Genomic DNA, 18058 nt, shown 5'->3' on the forward strand with positions numbered 1-18058 from the left:
ATCAGGTCCTCTTTTTTTTCCCCTCCCTCCCCGCTCCCTTCCCATCTACTTTCTTCACCACACTTTGCTGTAACACCCTTATCTTCAGTGATCATTTCATGCAGGTGAGCATCAAGAAGGGCCATGCTGTAAGAACTCACTGTTATTAAGTTGGAGCTAGGATTCCGTGCAAGCCCAGAACTCATTCCTGGATCTATGTTTTGTTTTTTATTTTTGCTGTAACTTGGGAACAAATATATGTGTCATATCATTCCATAGTTAAATCATGTCAAACATAATTGTACAATTGCTTGCCTAATCAGTGGACTGTGACTTTCTTACTGTTCTTCCAACATAGCAAGCCAATGTGTGCTCAGTCTTTACTCTTACTGACTCTTCCTCCTTCTTGTACTGTTCTTCCCCAGGGCATTGTTCATTTAGCTTCTTTACATCTAAGGTATCTACTTAATTGTCCCCTCAGAAAAGCTTCAGACTCTCCTAGCTACTACAATGTCCTTCAATATGTCAACACTAAAACCTTGCTCCCTGTATCCAGCTGTTTCTTCATACCACATATCCCACTTAGAAATTATCTCACCAATCTCTCTCACAATTATATAAAATACATTAAGGCAGGTATTTTGTCTTGTTCCTCAGGCTGTAGACAGTGTTTGGCATAAAGTAGGTATTCAATAAATATTTCTTGAATGAATGCCAGGCTGGTTAGAACTTCAAGTAAAAATGTCAGGTCACTGAGAACCCAATTTTACGTACAAGTGGTCAGTGATGCATGCCGGTGAGAAGTGTCCCTGCTCAGAATTCAGACAGTCTATTCCAGGTTTTTACTTCGACTGTACTGAGGAGTGCCTGAGATCATGCTCACAGAGCAGGGAGTCCATTATTTGTCTAATCATAGTAATATGGTAATTGAGAAAATGAAATCCACTGTTGTCAGTCTATCCCCGGAACCTTTTAGGACAGAGCTGAGCTGCTGCTTAGCCCTACATTTTATTGGCATAGACCCCTTCAGCCTTCTCCCACTGAGCAACCCATTGATTTGAACCAGACATTTTGGTTAGCAGCCCAACACTTAACTCACGGCACTACCAAGGCACCTTGATAAATAACCTCTGCTTAATACTTGATTTCCTTGTGCTTAACTTTTTGTGACCAGCAGGGGTCACTCTCATTGTACATGTTTTTTCACTGTGCTGGCTTTGTCTTTAGGATATCGTACCTTTCATATTAAAAAAAAATTTTTTGTACCATTCATATTTATAATGAATCCATACAGGAAAGGTCTGAGTAATGAATGATTATTAAAATTTAAGAATAGGCATCCAAAACATTACTTTGCCATTATATCTTTTGTAAAGACCAATAACCAGTAAATTATAGTTTATATTTCTCAATAGAGGTTAACATTAATGTTAACATCTCAGCTGTGTTTTTTTCTTAGTATTTTAAAATAAGGTTATAATCTTTTCATTTCAAAGAAAATTGCTTTTTCTTGTATTACACATAACTAGTTTGAAACCACAAGCCACACTGTGGGAGAATGTCTTTCTACACCCATAGAGAGATACTGTCCAGGAAACCTCTCAATTAAAGTTCTCTATTTTACGTCTCTGAGTTCTAATACTCATTGCAATGTCTGCACCGAACTCAAAGACAAAATTCATAATTAAAGGGTTTATTAAGGAAGTTAACAGGTAATGTCAGTGTGAAATGCTCAGGCTTAAACTGTTTATCAGGACATGCTACAAAGCATTTCAGAGCTAATACATACATGCCCAAAGAACATACTACTCTGTTGTAAACCTCAGCCGCAGGCATTCAGCTCAAGCTCCAAGACTCAGCAAACTGAGCACCCTGAATGAAGTGCCCTGAGGCACCCCACGCCACCAGCCAGCCTCCTGCACAAAAGCTCTCACCTTTACTTGCTCCAGGGGGTGGGGAAGTCCATCACTTGTTCCCTGCTCTGGCTTCTGGTTCTGCTGCTGCTCCTCTGTTATAGCTGTCCTCTGGATCCACGAAGTTTGCTGCATAGGGATCTCAGGTCCAGAAGAAGAACTCCACTCCTGGCTCTTGCTGGTAATGAGATCGCTCCTCCTGCTTCTCACAGGGCTCATTTTATATGCAGCAGGATGGCCTTCCAGGGAAGCCCTTTCAAAATTACTCACAGGTGAATCCTTCAGTATATTTTTCTACCTTCTCACCAGAACCATGCAGGGAGGGGTCCTTTGGGGGGAGTTAAAGAATTTGGCTGGGAAAGCCACATTAAATAATTCACTGCCCCTGAAAACCCACAGGGCAGTTCTACCCTGTCCCATATGGTTGCTATGCTTGGAATCGATTCAATGGCAGTGAGTTTGGTTTTTGTATATTTTTGGTTGTTTGTTTGTTTGCTTTTAATCATTTTATTAGGAGATCATGCAACTATTATCACAATCCATACATACATCAGTTGCGTAAAGCACATCTGTACATTCATTGTCCTCATCATTCTCAAAACATTTGGTCTCCACCTAAGCCCCTGGCACCCGTTCCTCACTTTTACCCCTCCCTCGCCGCTCCCCACTCCCTCATGAACCCTTGATAATTTATAAATTATTATTTTGTCATATCTTTCCCTGTCTGACGTCTCCCTTCACCCACTTTTCTTTTGTCTGACCCTCAGGGAGGAGGTCGCATATAGAGCCTTGTAATCGGTTCCCGCTTTCCAACCCACCCTCCTTCCACCCTCCTAGTATCGCCACTCACACCATTGGTCCTAAAGGAATCATCCACCCTGAATTCCCTGTGTTCCAGTTTCTATCTGTACCAGGGTACATCCTCTAGTCTACCCAGATTTGTAAGGTAGAATTGGGTTCATGACAGTGGGGGAGGAGGAAGCATTTAGGAACTAGAGGAAAGTTGTATGTTTCATCATTGCTACAGTGTACCCTGACTGGCTCGTCTCCTCCCTGAGGCCCTTCTGTAAGGGGATATCCAGTGGCCAGCAAATGGGCTTTGGGTCTCCACTCCACATTGACCCTCTCATTCACTATGATAAGATTTTTTGTTCTGATGATGCCTGATACCTGATCCCTTTGACACCTCATGATCGCACAGGCTGGGTGTGCTTCTTCCATGTGGACTCGGTTGCTTCTGAACTAGATGGCCGCTTGTTTACCTTCAAGCCTTTAAGACTCCAGACACTATCTCTTTTGATAGCCGGGCACCATCAGTTTTCTTCGCTACATTTGCTTATGCACCCATTTGTCTTCAGCAATCGTATCAGGGAGGTGAGCATCAATGATATGATATTTTGTTCTTTGATGCCTGATAATTGATCCCTTCGGCACCTTGTGATCATGCAGGCTGTTGTGCTTCCAGATGGGCTGTGTTGCTTCTGAGCTGGATGGCCATTTGTTTACCTTCAAGCCTTTAAGACCCCAGATGCTATATCTTTTGATAGCAGGGCACCATCAGCTTTCTTCACCAGATTTGCTTATTCATCCACTTTGTCTTCAGAGATTGAGTCAAGAAGGTGAGCATCATAGAATGTCAATTTAATAGAAGAAAGTATTCTTGTGTTGAGGTATACTTGAGTGGAGGCCCAATGTCCTTCTGCTACCTTAATACTAAACCTATAAATATATAAATATATATTTATAAAAATATGCATATATAAATATATGCACATAGATCTATTTCCCCATCCTCATATATAAATATATTTACATATGTACGTGCCTTTAGACCTCTATAAATGCCCATTGCCTCCTAGCTCTTTCCTCTATTTCCTTTGACTTTCCTCTTATCCCACTATCATGCTCAGTCTTCATTTGGGTTTCAGTAATTCCTCTTGGTTACCTTGATCACACCCTACCAGGCCTCCTGCACCCTCCTCACCACCGATTTGGATCACTTGTTGTTCCCTTATCCATGGGTTTGTTAACACCACTACCTTTCCCCCTACCTCCCCCTCTACCATGTCCCACTGGAATTGTCATTTCTGTTGTTTTCTTCTCCAGATTGTTCATCCAGCCTACCTTATTTAGACAGACATGCGGAGATAATAACATGCACAAAAACAAGGCAGAGCAAAACGAAGCAACAATATTCAATAAAACAACAACAACAAACTAATGACCAAAAAAAACCACAAGAAAGAAAAGTTTGTAGTTAGTTCAAGGACTGTTTGTTGGCCTTTAGGAGTGTTTTCCAGGCCAGTCTGTTGGGGCACCACGCCCTGGTCCCAAAGTGCACCTTTGGCATTCTCTGGGGAGGACCTTGCCACTCTGTTCCCTTGCTTTTCTGCTGTACCCCTTAGAGTTTTCATATATTTTATTTCTACACAGATTTATCACCTTCTAATGTTCTGTAAAGGTGTCCTAGTAGCATAGTTGGATACCTGTGGGGCTGCTAACAGCAAGCTCAGCAGTTTGAATCCCCTGGCCATTCTGTGGCAGAAAGATGAGGCTATTTCCTCCCATAAATAGTTACAGCCTCAGAAATGCTAGAGCAGTTTTACCCAGTCCTACAGGTTCACTCTGAGCCAAATGGACTCATGGCAGTTTTAAATGTTCTATAAAGGAGCTCTGAAGTCTATGGGACAGTTCCAGTCTGTCCTGTAGGGTCACCATGAAAACACTTTTAAAAAGGAGCTCTGATAATGTGGGTTATACATTCGGCCAGGAATGGTAAGATCAGCCGTTCAAATCCACCAGCTCCTCCATCAGAGATAGATGAAATTTTTGGCTCTTGTAAGGTTTTACAGCCTCAGAAGCCTAAAGAGGCTGTTCATCTCTGTCCTAAAGGCTTGCTATGAGTTGAATTCCACTCAAAGGCAATGGATTGGTTTTTTTCTGTATGTTTTTTGGTTCGTTTTTTTTGGGGGGGGGGAGGGTTTCATTTAATGTTCTATAGGGGTGCTCTGGTGGTGCTGTTGAGTAAATATTAGACTATTAGCTGCAAGATTGTAGGTTCAAATCCTCCATCCACACTGGGAGAGAACGTTGAGGCTCTCTGCTCCTGTAAAGGAGCATAGAGAGGGCTTCTGTTAGTTGGAATCCTCCGAGTGAGTTTAGCTTGGTTTGGTTACTGCTTTATAAAGGAAGTCCAGGGGGCTGCCAAACAAAAGATCGGCAGTCAGAACTTTCCAACAGGTCAGCTTCTGTAACTATCGATAGTCTCAGAAAGCCCTAGGGAGCAAGCAGTTCACCTCTGTCCCAGTGGATACCTACGAGGCCGATTGACTGACACCAGTGGTTTTGACCCTGCTTGCCTGTCAGCTTGCCTATTGTGGCTTGTGTGTCGCTGTAATGCTGACAACTATGTCACTAGTATTTCAAATAACACCAGGGCCACCAAAGTTGGACAGATTTTAGCCATGCTTCCAGACTAACAACAGACTACAAAGAAGGACTAGGCTGTCCACTTCAGAAGGATTAGCCACTGAAAGCCCTATGGCTAACATTGCAACATTGTCTGTTACTGGAAACCTGAGAAACAGAAGATGAACATAGTCATTGATAGAGCCAGAAAATGAGGCACAAGGCAATCAAAATAAGTCTGAGGAAGAGCGACGTTCGCAAGTAGAGTTAATAATAATAATACAGATGGAGTAAAGCCCTCAAGAGTAAGGTTTTCAGGACCTTCATGTGCTGATAAGGTACTACTAAACCTGAGAAGAAACAGCTACAAACATCAATTAATAAATGGAACTTGGAATGTATGATGTGTGAATGTAGGCAAGCTGAAAGTCATTAAAAGTGAAATGGAGCACACGAAGATCAATATTCTAGACATTAGTGAGCTGAAATGGACTGGCATTGCCAGTTTTGAATCAGAAAGCCATATAGCTTACTTTGCTGGAATGGCACAATCAAGAGGAATGGTCTGGTAGTTACATAATCTCCTGTCAACTTGAGGGAAGGGATGGAGTCTAGCATGTCAATCAGGTCATAGCCAATAATACCTCTGCATGGGCATGACTTTCTCTTGAGGATTCTGGGAACTCCTGCCTTCCTCTCTGGAGGCAGGACACACACTATGCTTCACATTCTGTTGATGAGCCACCTGAAGCTATGCTGATGGCATCCAAAGCCCTGGAGCTGGAAGAGCCACATGGTGAGCTACACCAGTAGTAAGATGCTTCCACAAGACTTTTCATTTGCTGGCCTGTGATCTTCCTGCTTTCGGTATCATTGTATGTGCTGTGTGAGTCTGTAGAAGAATTTATCGGACTACTATGGGACATATGGTCTAATATTGGGATTATGGGCTAATATCAAACTTACAAACTTCGTTTGGACTGAGCCCGAATGTTTTCTTCATATTCAATTACTCTTGAATATAAAACTCTCTTACATACATAAGAGTGTCTCTGGATTCATTTCTCTAGTCAACCCAGACTGACACAAATGGTGTTTCATTCATTGTCAAAAAAGGACATTTCACAATCTACCTTGAAGTACAATGCTGTGTGATAGGATTATGTCTATCCATACTCAAGGAAATCTAATCAGTACAACTATTATTCAAATTCATGCACCAACCTCTAAAGCTAGTGATGAAGAAACTGAAGAATTCTACTAACATCTTTAGTCAAAAACTGATAAAAAATGCAATCAAGATGCATTGATACTTATTGGTGATTGGAATACAAATGTTGGAATACCAGAAGAAAAAAAAGTACTTGGAAAATATGGTCTTGGTGATAGAAATATGGTCCTGGATATCACATGATACAGTTTTGCAAGATCAATGACTTCTTCATGACAAATATCTGTTTTCAACTACAAAAAAGGCTACTATACATGTGAACTGCTCCAGATAAAATACACAGAATCAAATGTACTGCATCTGTGGGAAAAGGCATTGGATGGAGAAACTCAATATCAAGAGCAAAAACCAGGCCAGAGGTTGACTGTGGAACAGATCATCAATTGCTTATAAGTAAGTTTAGGATAAACCTGAAGAAAATTCAAACAAGTCTAAGAGAGCCAAAATATGACCTTGAATCTATCCCAATTGAATTTCAAGAACAGATTTGATGCACTGAACACTAATGACAGAAGACCTGATGAGCTGTGGGAGGATATTAACATCATCATTCATGGAGAAAGCAAAAGGTCAAGAAAAGACAGGATAGAACGAAAAGATCAAAGTAGATGTCAGAAGAGATTCTGAAACTTGCTCTTAATTGTAGAGTAACTAAAGCAAATGAAAGAAATAAATCAAAGAGCCAAATTAAAATTTCAGAGGGTAGCTCAAGAAGACAAAACCAAAGATTCTAATGAAATGGGCAAAGACCTGGAATGAGAAAACCAAAACGGAAGAACATGTTAAGCATCTCTTAAACTGAAAGAACTCATGAAAAAATGCAAGCCTCGAATTGCAATATCGAAAGATTCTATGGGCAAAATAGTGAATGATGCAGGAAGCATACGAAGGAGATAGGAAGAATGTACAGTCAGTGTACTAAAAACTAGTCAACGATCAACCATTTTAAGAGAGGCAGCATATGAGCAAACACCAGTGGTGCTGAAGGAAGAAGTCCAGCTGCCCTGAAGGCATTATTCACAACCAAGGCTCCAGGGATTGATGAAATGGCAACTGAAATGTCTCAACAAGCTGATGAAGGGCTGGAAGCATTTATTCGTCTATGCCAGAAAATTGGGAAGAAGCTGTTTGGCCAACTGACGGGAAGAGATCCATATGTGAATTCATTCCAGAGACAGTGGACCCTAAAGAATACTCACAACAAGTGTTGGCCAAAATGTGGTGAAATTAGATGTTGTGTATGTAAGTTTACGTACAACTATTTCTGTGAACAGTTGGTGACTCCTCAGAAAGTTATATATACACTTTTCATCTGAGGTTTTTCTGTTTTATTTTGTTATTGTTAATTGATATATTGTTTTATTTTTACTCTTTGTTGTAGATTATTCTTTATGTGAAACTCAGGAATGGTGAATCTATAGAGACAATAACTAGATTCATAAATTCTCGGAATTAGGATGAAATGGAGGGCTAATAACATGGAGAATACTAAATTTGATTGCAGTGATTATACAACTCTTTAAAATATGTTTATATTACTGTATGAAAGGTGAATTACATGTCATTATGTCAGTGAAACTTAAACATTTTAGCTTACAGAACAATATTATAGATATGTTAGTAAATATTCTGTCAGGTTTAGAAGAGGACATCATTGCTGGTGTCAGATGGATTGTGGCTGAAAGCAGAGAATGCCAGAAAGATGTTTACTTGTGTTTATGCAAAGACCTTGGACTGTGTGGATCATAACAAAATATGGATAGCTTTGGGAAGAATGGGAATTCCAGAACACTTCATTGTTCTGAAGTGTTCATGAAATGCTCCTTTAAAACCTGTACATGGATCAAGATGCAGTTTTGCAAAAACAAGGGAATACTAGAAGGCTTAAAATCAGGAAAGGTGTGCAAAGGGTTGTATCCTCTCACCATAGTTATCCAATCTGTGTGAATAATCAGAGAATTATTGATTACATGGAGAATATGGCATCAGGATTGGAACAAACTCACTACCATTGAGTTGATGCCAACTCATAGTAACTCAATAGGACAGGGTAGAACTGCCCTTCTGAGTTTCTGACACTCTTATGGGCGTAGAAAGCCCTGCCTTTCTCCCATGGAGCAGCTGGTGACTTTAAACTGCTAGCCAACCAAGTAGCAGCCCAATGCATACCCATTACCGCTGCCAGGGTTTATTAACAGCCTACGGTATGCGGATGACACACAGCCTTGCTTCCTGAAAGTAAGGACTTGAAGCATTTGATGAAGATCAAGGATTGCAGCCTTCATTATTGATTGCAACTTAATATAAAAAAGGCAGAAATTCTCACAATAGAACCAACCAATACCATAATAAACAGAAAAGATGGAGGTTGTCAAGGATTTCCTCTTGCTTGGATCCATAATCAAACTCATGGAATCAGCAGTCAAGAAATCAAGTGATGTACTGCAGTGGGAAAATCTACACAAGACCTTTTTAAAGTGTTAATGAACAAAGATGTCACTTTGAGGACTACAGTGCACCTGACACAACTATGATATTTTTAATCATCTAAAATATACGTGGCAGTTAGACAGTAAATAAGGAAAGCTGAAGTAAAATCAATGCATTTGAACTATGGTCTTGGCAAAGAATATTGAAAGGTCCATGGACTGCCAAGAGAACAAACAGATCTGTCTTGGAAGGAGTACATCCAGCCTTAGAGGCAGGGATGGAGAGGCTTTGTCTCATGTACTTTGGACAGGTTCTCAGGAGAGACCAATCCCGGAGAAGGGCATCATGTTTGGTACAGTGGAGGGGCAGTGAAAGAGAGGAAGGCCCTCAACGAGATGGATTGACAGTGACTGCAACAATGGGCTCACACACAGAGCAATTAGGAGGAGGATGCAGGACATGGTAGTATTTCATTTTGTTTTATATAGGCTCTCAGTGACGCAGACTGACTCGACATCCACAGGTGGTTTTGTTTGGGATGTTGCGTAAGAAGGACCCTGGTGGTGCACTGGTTAAAGCCCTAGGCTATTCATCATAAGGTTGGCAGCTGGAACTTACTAGCTGCTCTGCCTGGAGAAAGATGTGACAAGGTACTTCATAAAAATCACACAGCCTTGAAAACCCTGTGGCGCAGTTCCGCTCTGCCCCGTAGGCTCACTGTGAGTCGACGTTGACTTGATGGAAGGCCACAACAGATACGATCTATTTTATGTACTATATTAAAAATCAATTATATCCAGTACCATTGAGTCTCTTTTGTCTCCTAGTGACCCTACATAGAATTTCTGAGATGATAAATCTGTATAGGAGCACAGACCTCAGGCTCCTCCCAGGAACTCTGGTGGGCTTGAATAGCAGCTCGAGGTTTCCCCCGCACCACCACTGCTTCTTATACTATTACTGCTCAACTAATAAGGAAAGAATAGATGAATCTGCAAAAAACATCGTTCCTCACCATATAAACACAGATCTATAGTACATCATTAGAATATTGGTAGTATTTTGGACTAAGGATTGCCCAGAGAGAAATATAAAGAATGAAGAATACTTTCTTTGTGAATCCCTAACATCTAGGAAAATGCTTACTTTGCTGAGCGTTGAATGTCATGAAGGAATAAATGAAGGAAATGGACTGTAACTTAAGCTATGTGCACAGTAAAGAAGTATTCCAAAGCAATATATTGGTGTACTGTGAAGCCGTATATACCCATGGTGAGGAAAATGAAATGACTGCAAGGAAGTGTTGAACTAAACAATAAACGATGTTTGGAATTTGGATTGTCAAGGAACCAATTAGTGGTTCAAAGAATAAAAAATGAAAATAGAGACGTCAGTTTATTTATTTATGTTTTAAGCACTTAAAAACATCGGAACACTGAAATAAGTTATAGAATAAGATTATATATTTTACCTGTGTACCATCAGGAAAAGCAATCTAGAGAAGTTATGACCAGGAAAAGCAATCTAGTCTAGTCTGGGGAAAAAGAAAAAGAAAAGCTTAAACTCATGATTATACTCCAAGATATTGTAGGCCTATAATTAATACTTTGTTGAAGTTCCTTTTAAGAGTTGGGAGGACAGAGTAATTAGTTCCTCATTGGAGAGATTTCATGAGCATTCATAGATAATTAGGCCTTCCAGGATATCTCGATGCCCATAGGTAAGGGTATGGAAGGAGTCTAAGTAACTGAAATTAAAATCTCTCAAGATACTTATTTTCCCCCAACAGGCGCTGTCTTTGATGAAAATACTAGGAAAATATTGGTAGTACAAGACCGAAATAAAGTAAGTTGCTTGTGCGTTGAAAAGTGCTTTCTAAATGTTCAATTCTCTTAGGAAAGAAATGAAATGTGGAAATGTTGATAGGCCTCGGGAATGCAGAATGAAATTTTCAAAGATATTTCCAAGCAGTTATGTATCATTTGGATATTTGTTTAAGCCAAAAAATATTTAATGCAGCTTTTGGAAATGTCAAGGCAATACTGTGTATTGTTCACTCTTCACTATTTTGTGAGAGGAAGAATGGTATAAATCACTGTTTTGAATGGGAAGACAAATTCTAGCAGATTATTAAATGAATCTTTCATCTATTTAACATTTACTGACATCCTACTCTGTGCCAGGTGCTACGAGTCCACAAAGGATAATAAACTGCCTGATATCCTGCCGCTCATTAAGAAAACAGATGTGTGAATAGATGGCAATGGGTAACTTTGACTTAAGGAGGCATTAAGTCAGAGAAGGTGACATTTAAACTGAGTATTAAAAATGAGTAGGAGTTTTTCAGGCCCTGGGGCGGGGGGGGGGGGCGGAATGGAAAAATAGACTGAGAAAATTAGAAGTACATATATAAAGCCACAGTATATGGATAAAATCGCAAAGAAGCCTCTAGGACCAGAAGTTCAGGGAGTGGTAAAATACTTGGCCTGAAAGCTAGCTTGGGAACAGATTGTAAGGAGCCTTGTGGATCAAAATAAGGAATTAGGCAATCAGGGACAACAAAGATTTTTCAAAGCAGCACTGAGATTCGCCTGTGAATGAATCCCAGTGAGTTTACCCTCCAGCTGCCATGGGGTTGCTTCAGGCTCAGGCAGTCCTGCATTCCTTTGTGCATGGCGTGAGCCAATTTGACAGCAGCTAACAGCAACAACTTCAGATGAGAGTGCAAATGTTTCCATGCTCAGAAATTGAAGTAAAACTGAAGAATAATGACTATTTTTCTACTTCCTGAGACTTTAGGAAATATTAGTTGATAGAGTCAAGCATTTTTCCTCCTCATATTATTTAAATTATTATCTTTGTAATATTAGCTGAAAGCTATATTGCACACTTCTCAAAAATGTTGTCATCTCAAATGTAACTTTTGAGGCTTTGGTTAAGGCAAGTCTGACTCAAACGGAGGTGTAGCATCAACCATTTTATCTTGGGTACAGGAAACAGAATTGTGCCTAGTCTTCAGTAAGTTTCACATTTGAATTTCATTTGCATATTTGGACGTTGTGAACATATCTTAGTGGCACTGCAGTTCTCACCCACTTACTGCCATCAAGTTGATTCCAACTCACGGTGCCCCTGTAGGACAGGGTAGAATAGCCCCGTGGGTTTCAAGATTAAAGCGCTCTATGGGAACCGAAAGCCTCGTCTTCAGAGATAAATAAAAGACTCTTATAATGCATTAGAGAAAACAAAACTATGGCATTCAGAAGGATAATAACATGAGGGAAAATGACTATATGTAACGCTATATATGTGCTCAGTTGTGTGCTCATTGGTGCCTTTTACCATTAAGTGCTAAGTTACACCTCAGAGCTGATCAGTATTCATGAGGATGTCCACAAGAGTCTTTTCAGGAAAATCTTTAAGGAAGAAAATCTTGAGCAGAGTCTTGTAGGAAAGGAAATTTAGAGGAGAGAATATGACAGAGGAGGCTACCAGTCGGAGAGTAGTGAGTACGAGGCAAGAAGGAGCATGTAATTTCGATGAGACTCATAGGACAGGAACGAGTGGCTCACGGGACTGAGTGAAAAGAGTGGGCATGACATAACATGACATGGATGATCAAGTGGTGAAGATAATGTCCATACCAGATTATTGTAATAATGTTAGAGAAACCAGCAGGCCATGTAAGACAGAAGGAAGCGCAGCCTCAGAGACCCTAGGTAGCAGTTCTCCAGCAGACAGAAAACCTCACTGCCAATGGAGTCAATTCCAACTCATAAAGCCCCATTAGGGCAGAGTAGAACTGCCCCTTTGAGTTTCGGAGACCGAATCTCTACCGGAATAAAACGCCTCACCTTTCTCGCAGTCTGCCACGGAGGGCCACCATGAGGGCGGATCACTCCCTGGCAGTGTGATCGACTCCCACGGAGGGCCACCATGAGTGCGGATCACTCCCTGGCAGTGGGATCGACTCCCACGGAGGGCCACCATGAGTGCGGATCACTCCCTGGCAGTGGGCAGTGGATCTAAGGAAGATAGTGAATTGAATTGAGTCTTGTGCTACTTATACCTAGCACTGTTAGGTTCTCGGTTCCGGTTACTATGTTCCATAGAATCGTGCCGATACACTGTCCGATACAAACCTTCACCCACTTCTCTGCTGTCTGTCCCCCAAAGAAGAGGCCATATGTAGATCCTTGTAATTGGTTCCCCCCTTTTACCCCACCTTCCCTCCACCGTCCCGGTATCACCACTCTCCCCACTGGTCTGGAGGGGTTTATCTGTCCTGGATTCCCTGTTTCTCCAGCTCCTACCTGTACCAGTGTACATCCTCTGGTCTAGCCAGATCTGTAAAGTAGAATTTGTATCATGATAGTGGAGGGGTGGGAGGAGGAAGCATTTAAGAACTAGAGGAAAGTTGTATGTTTCATCATTGCTACACTGCATCCTGACTGGCTCATCTCCTCCCCGGGACCCTTCTGCAAGGGGATGTCCACTTGTCCACAGATGGACTTTGAGTCCCCCATCTGCACTCCCCCTTATTCACAATGATACGAAGTTTTTCCCTTGATGCCTAATACCTGATCCCTTCAACACCTTGTGATCACACATCCCTTCCTGCCTTCTCCTCTTTGCTTTTAGGTGAATGTTGACCACTTGATCTCGTTTTATTGATTGCTTACAGGAGTACATAATTCATGGAGGATATTCAGAGCTTCTTCAATTATGTCAAATACTACACTTCTTAGATAATATTAAAGCTTAGTGAACATAAAGAGACATGAACTCATTTCTTGCACCTGTACCTGCATTAACTCTGAGAAAAAAGTTAAGCATATTCTTCCAAATTGTCATATAGGGAAGAACATAGTTTTATCCATAGAGAAATATATCTTGGATTTCTTCATTTTCTAATTCTCTTGCTTAATGTGTGTACAATTGTAAGACTGGAAAGTCAAATTGTCATCAACACCTGCCAACTTGACCAAACTCAAAAGCAGCAATGCTGTGGATTCAAATTTTAATTCATAACAACCCTATAGAAAGAGTAAAACAGCTATATAGGGTTTTCCAGGCCGTACTCTTTACAGGTGCAGACTGACACTTCTTTCTTCTGAGGAGCAGCTGGTGTTTTATGATCCAAAACAACCCACCAGCTGAGTGTTGAACAATGATGCCAGTAGGGCTTCATACCAGCTTCATCAAGGAATATCAGAATGCACCATGGCTATGCCAAGCATGGGTTTCTAGTTAAATTATTCCCCATCTAATTTTCCAATGCCTCTCTAATAACTTCTGGCCTCTTACTCATATTTAAGAGTCCTAACAAATATATAAATATTTCTTCATATATTTACATATACATGAGCTTATGTCTAATTTTCACTACAATAGTTTTTTCAAACATATTGTTGTATGTTTTTATTTTAAGGCATGAGTACTTTACATGGAGTAATTCCTTTAATTATCGCAGCAGTAATATGACAGAATATACCAATACATTATTGAAATGTTATACACCCATGACAGTAATATACCCATGCACTTTGAAAAAATCGATATGTGCAAGTAACATAAATTAGTTAATTTCTCTTAAGTGTACAAAAAATATATACCTTGGTAATTAAAAGTTACTTATAAAGGAGTATTGTTAAAGGTCTAACTTTATTTATTTATTTATTTTTAATCATTTTATTGGGGCTTATATAGCTCTTATCACAATCCATATGTACATCCATGTGTCAAGCACATTTGTACATATGTTGTCATCATTTTCAAAACATTTTTTTCTACTTGAGCCCTGCCTAGTATCAGCTCATTTTTATTCCTCCCCACTCCCTCATGAACCCTTGATAATTTATACAATTTTTTCATGTCTTATACTGACTGATGTCTCCCTTCACCCACTTTTCTGTTGTCCATCCCCCTGGGAGGAGGTTATACGTAGATCATTGTGATTGGTTCCCCCTTTGTCCCCACACCTTCCCCTCACACTCCTGGTATCGCTACTCTCATTATCGGTCCTGAGGAGTTTATCTGTCTTGGATTCCCCATTTCCAGCTCTTATCTGTACCCATGTACATGCTTCAGTCTAGCTGGATTTGTGTGGTAGAATTGGGATCATGATCGTGGGTGAGGAGAAATCATTAAAGAGCTAGAAGAAAGTTGTATGTTTCATCGGTGCTGTACTGCACCCTGACTGGCTCACCTCGTCCTTGTGACCCTTCTGTAAGGGGGTGTCCAGTTGTCAACAGATAGGCTTTAAGTTTCTACTCTGCATGCCCCCTCATTCACATTGATATACTTTTTTTCTTGGCCTTTAATGCCTGCTACCTGATCCCATCAACACCTCATGATCACACAAGCTAGTGTGCTTCTTCCATGTGGGCTTTGTTGCCTCTGTGCTAGTTAGCCGCTTGTTTATCTTCACACTTTTAAGAACTCAGATGCTGTATCTTTTGATAGACGGGCACCATCAGCTTTCTTCACCACATTTGCTTATGCACCTGCTTTGTCTTCAGGGATGGTGTTAGGAAGGTGAGCATCACGAATGCCAGGTTATTAGAACAGTGTTGCATTGAGGGAGTAATTGAGTAGAGGCCCAATGTCCAACTGTTACCTTAACACTTAACATATAAATATATGTACCTAGATCTATTTCCCTATCATTAAATATAAATATAGTCTATCTTTTTTTTTTTGAAGGACTAAGTCTTTATTGGGCTCAGACCAGGAGTCCATGGGTCTTTAGAACCTCTGTGTACTTGTTGATCTTTGTCTCCAAGTTCTTCTCGGCCTGTTTCCACAGCCTCATGAGCTGCTTCTTCTTCCTGTAATGGATCTTGGCCTTCTCCTTCCTCTTCTCCTCCAGGGTTGCTGTCACCGCCTGGTACTTCCAGCCCACCTCATGGGCGAGTCGGCCCAGGTAAGCAAACTGGGAGGAAACAATTGTGAATAAGCACTAGACCTGGAGGGACAGGCACAGCTATAAGAGTATCCTGGGAACCTATTGTCACCTCCAGGAGTCAGTTACCAGTCAGAAACTCCAGCCAATTCCCAACTTGGGCCCTGGCCCCACTTCCTGGCATCAGTTGAGCCATTGGCACTTTCGGCAGTGCCCGCTTGGGCATCCGCAGACCATCGTGAGAGTAATCCATCACCTGCCAAATATAGTCTATCTTTAAAGTCTATCTCTCAACTCTCTCTTCGTCCTGCATTTAAAGAAGAAATGGTGTCATCTAAAGTCATTTAACCTTTTCTGATCTTAGTGGCAAAGAATTACTGGAGAAAAATTTAGATCAGCAAACCTGGGTCCCAATGTTTGCTGAGGCCACTAAGTAACTTGTCTGAGGCTGTTAGAACTTAAGAGTCTCCATTTTTATAATTAAGAAGTTAGACTCAGTGATGCAAATAAAATACTACAATACTATATTTCTACCTGTATACTTATGTACATGTAGACTAGGATACTAGATATAATCTTGGTCAAACCACTTTAATATTTGGGAAATAAATGGATTTTACTATTAAGATTTTAAAATAACACATTGTTTCAGAAATAACTTTGTCATATAAAATTTCCTTAAGGAAAAAAAAAGAACTTGAACAGAGACTAACAGCTATACTAACATGATTTCTCCACACTTAGCAGTATGTGAGGGTTGGTTGACCTAACAAAGAAAAATTATTTATTCAGTTACTCATTTAGTAAAACATGAGGCTGAATAGAAAATAAAATTGTGTCAAATTGTGTTAAAAATCGGGTTGCAACACACCCCTCTTCAGGGGAAGGAGACAACAGTTGGTGTTAGGTATGAAAATAATCATAATTTATCATCTATCAAGTGCTAACGAGGGTGGGAGGGGAAAAAAGAGGAACTGATACCAAGGGCTCAAAAGAAAGTAAATGTCCAGAAAAGAATGATGGCAACATATGTACAAATATGCCTGATGTAATTGATGTATGGATTGTAATAAGAGTTGTAAGAGTCCCCAATAAAATGACCTTTTAATAATAATTAAAATAATTGGATTGCAGTCTGAAAAATAGAGGCAAATTTTCCTGGTAGCTCTGGCGGAACTGTCTTACTTCAAACCTAGACAGCTTAATTAAACAGGTTCAGTGTATAGAGCGCAAACATGCACAGCAATCTGTACAACAGAATTGCTGAGGTAGAAGTTAGTTGGGCTATCTTTGTCAAACAGGATATAAGTCAAAATTCTGCATGCTAGGTTTGTCAGAACCTCTATGGAAACCACTAAAACTTTTAGAATTCTATATTAGTCGTGGTTTCATCAAATGTTTAATTTGTTCATCTTAGTTTGAAACAAATAATTGCCAGTGTCTTCTGAATGATTGTTAGAGATTGTCAAGAAACAAAGGGAGACCTAAGACTTAGTAAACAAATAAGTATTATTCCGTTTCAGATTGCTATATAAAAAGAAACTCATTGTTCATAGCCATTCTTTGACTAATTGACTTCAAACTGTAATGCTTACTAATAATGATGAAAGAGTAGTTTTTTCCAGTCTCTGGAGAATTTCTCTTTTGTACCAGCCTTTAGAATTAGTGGACAGTCATACCTTTAAACTGGGATGAAAACCAGTTATCGTCGAATTGATATCTAACTCATGGCCACCCCTGTGTGCTACAGTAGCACAGTGTTCTCCAGGCCCAGTAGTTAGAAGTAGATAGCCCTGCTTGTCCTCCAAATCACCTCTTTGTGGACCTGGACCACCAACAGCTAGGTTAGCAGCCAAGCACGTTAACCGTCTACATCACCCATTCGGACTCTGCATAATTAACCCTGGAGAGCTTCCTAAATGGTTTCTTTGGTGGATCTTGGAACATATCTGAAAATGATGAGCATCTTGAGTAAATCATAGCACCAGCCTGCAGTATCAGAAGGATCTGCTAAAGTCTCCAGCTTCCCAAAAAATCACAGTCAATAGTTCATTAGCACTTACCCAATCCCCAAGTAACTTGCTCCTTCGTTATCGCATATATTCCTGATCTTGATCGATGACGTTCTCAGGCCAGAATTTTGTTTTAATCCCAGCATGTTTTACTATGCTAACAGAATTAAAATCAGGCAAA

At 40.3% G+C, this 18058-nt stretch overlaps 1 protein-coding gene and 1 non-coding gene across 6 annotated transcripts in view; one reads left to right on the top strand and one right to left on the bottom strand.

The window, feature by feature from the left end:
• The window catches only part of NUDT6 (nudix hydrolase 6), a 46816-nt gene that overhangs the window by 13339 nt on the left and 15419 nt on the right, over positions 1-18058 (top strand). The window contains exons 3-4 of one of the 5 annotated variants that reach the window (XM_075543845.1): positions 10751-10806; positions 15833-15886. The exons of 3 other annotated variants lie outside the window; for them this stretch is intronic. In XM_075543845.1, coding sequence (XP_075399960.1) covers positions 10751-10806; positions 15833-15886 — 110 coding nt within the window. The remainder of the gene's footprint in view (positions 1-10750; positions 10807-15832; positions 15887-18058) is intronic. One more of the 5 variants, XM_075543846.1, reaches the window with a different exon arrangement.
• LOC142444094 (small nucleolar RNA SNORD35) lies at positions 16040-16126 on the bottom strand. Its single transcript, XR_012783763.1, has one exon. It is a non-coding gene; the product is annotated as a small nucleolar RNA SNORD35 (small nucleolar RNA).

The sequence above is a fragment of the Tenrec ecaudatus genome, chromosome 3, assembly GCF_050624435.1.
Source record: "Tenrec ecaudatus isolate mTenEca1 chromosome 3, mTenEca1.hap1, whole genome shotgun sequence".
In the NCBI taxonomy this organism is placed as follows: Eukaryota; Metazoa; Chordata; class Mammalia; order Afrosoricida; family Tenrecidae; genus Tenrec; species Tenrec ecaudatus.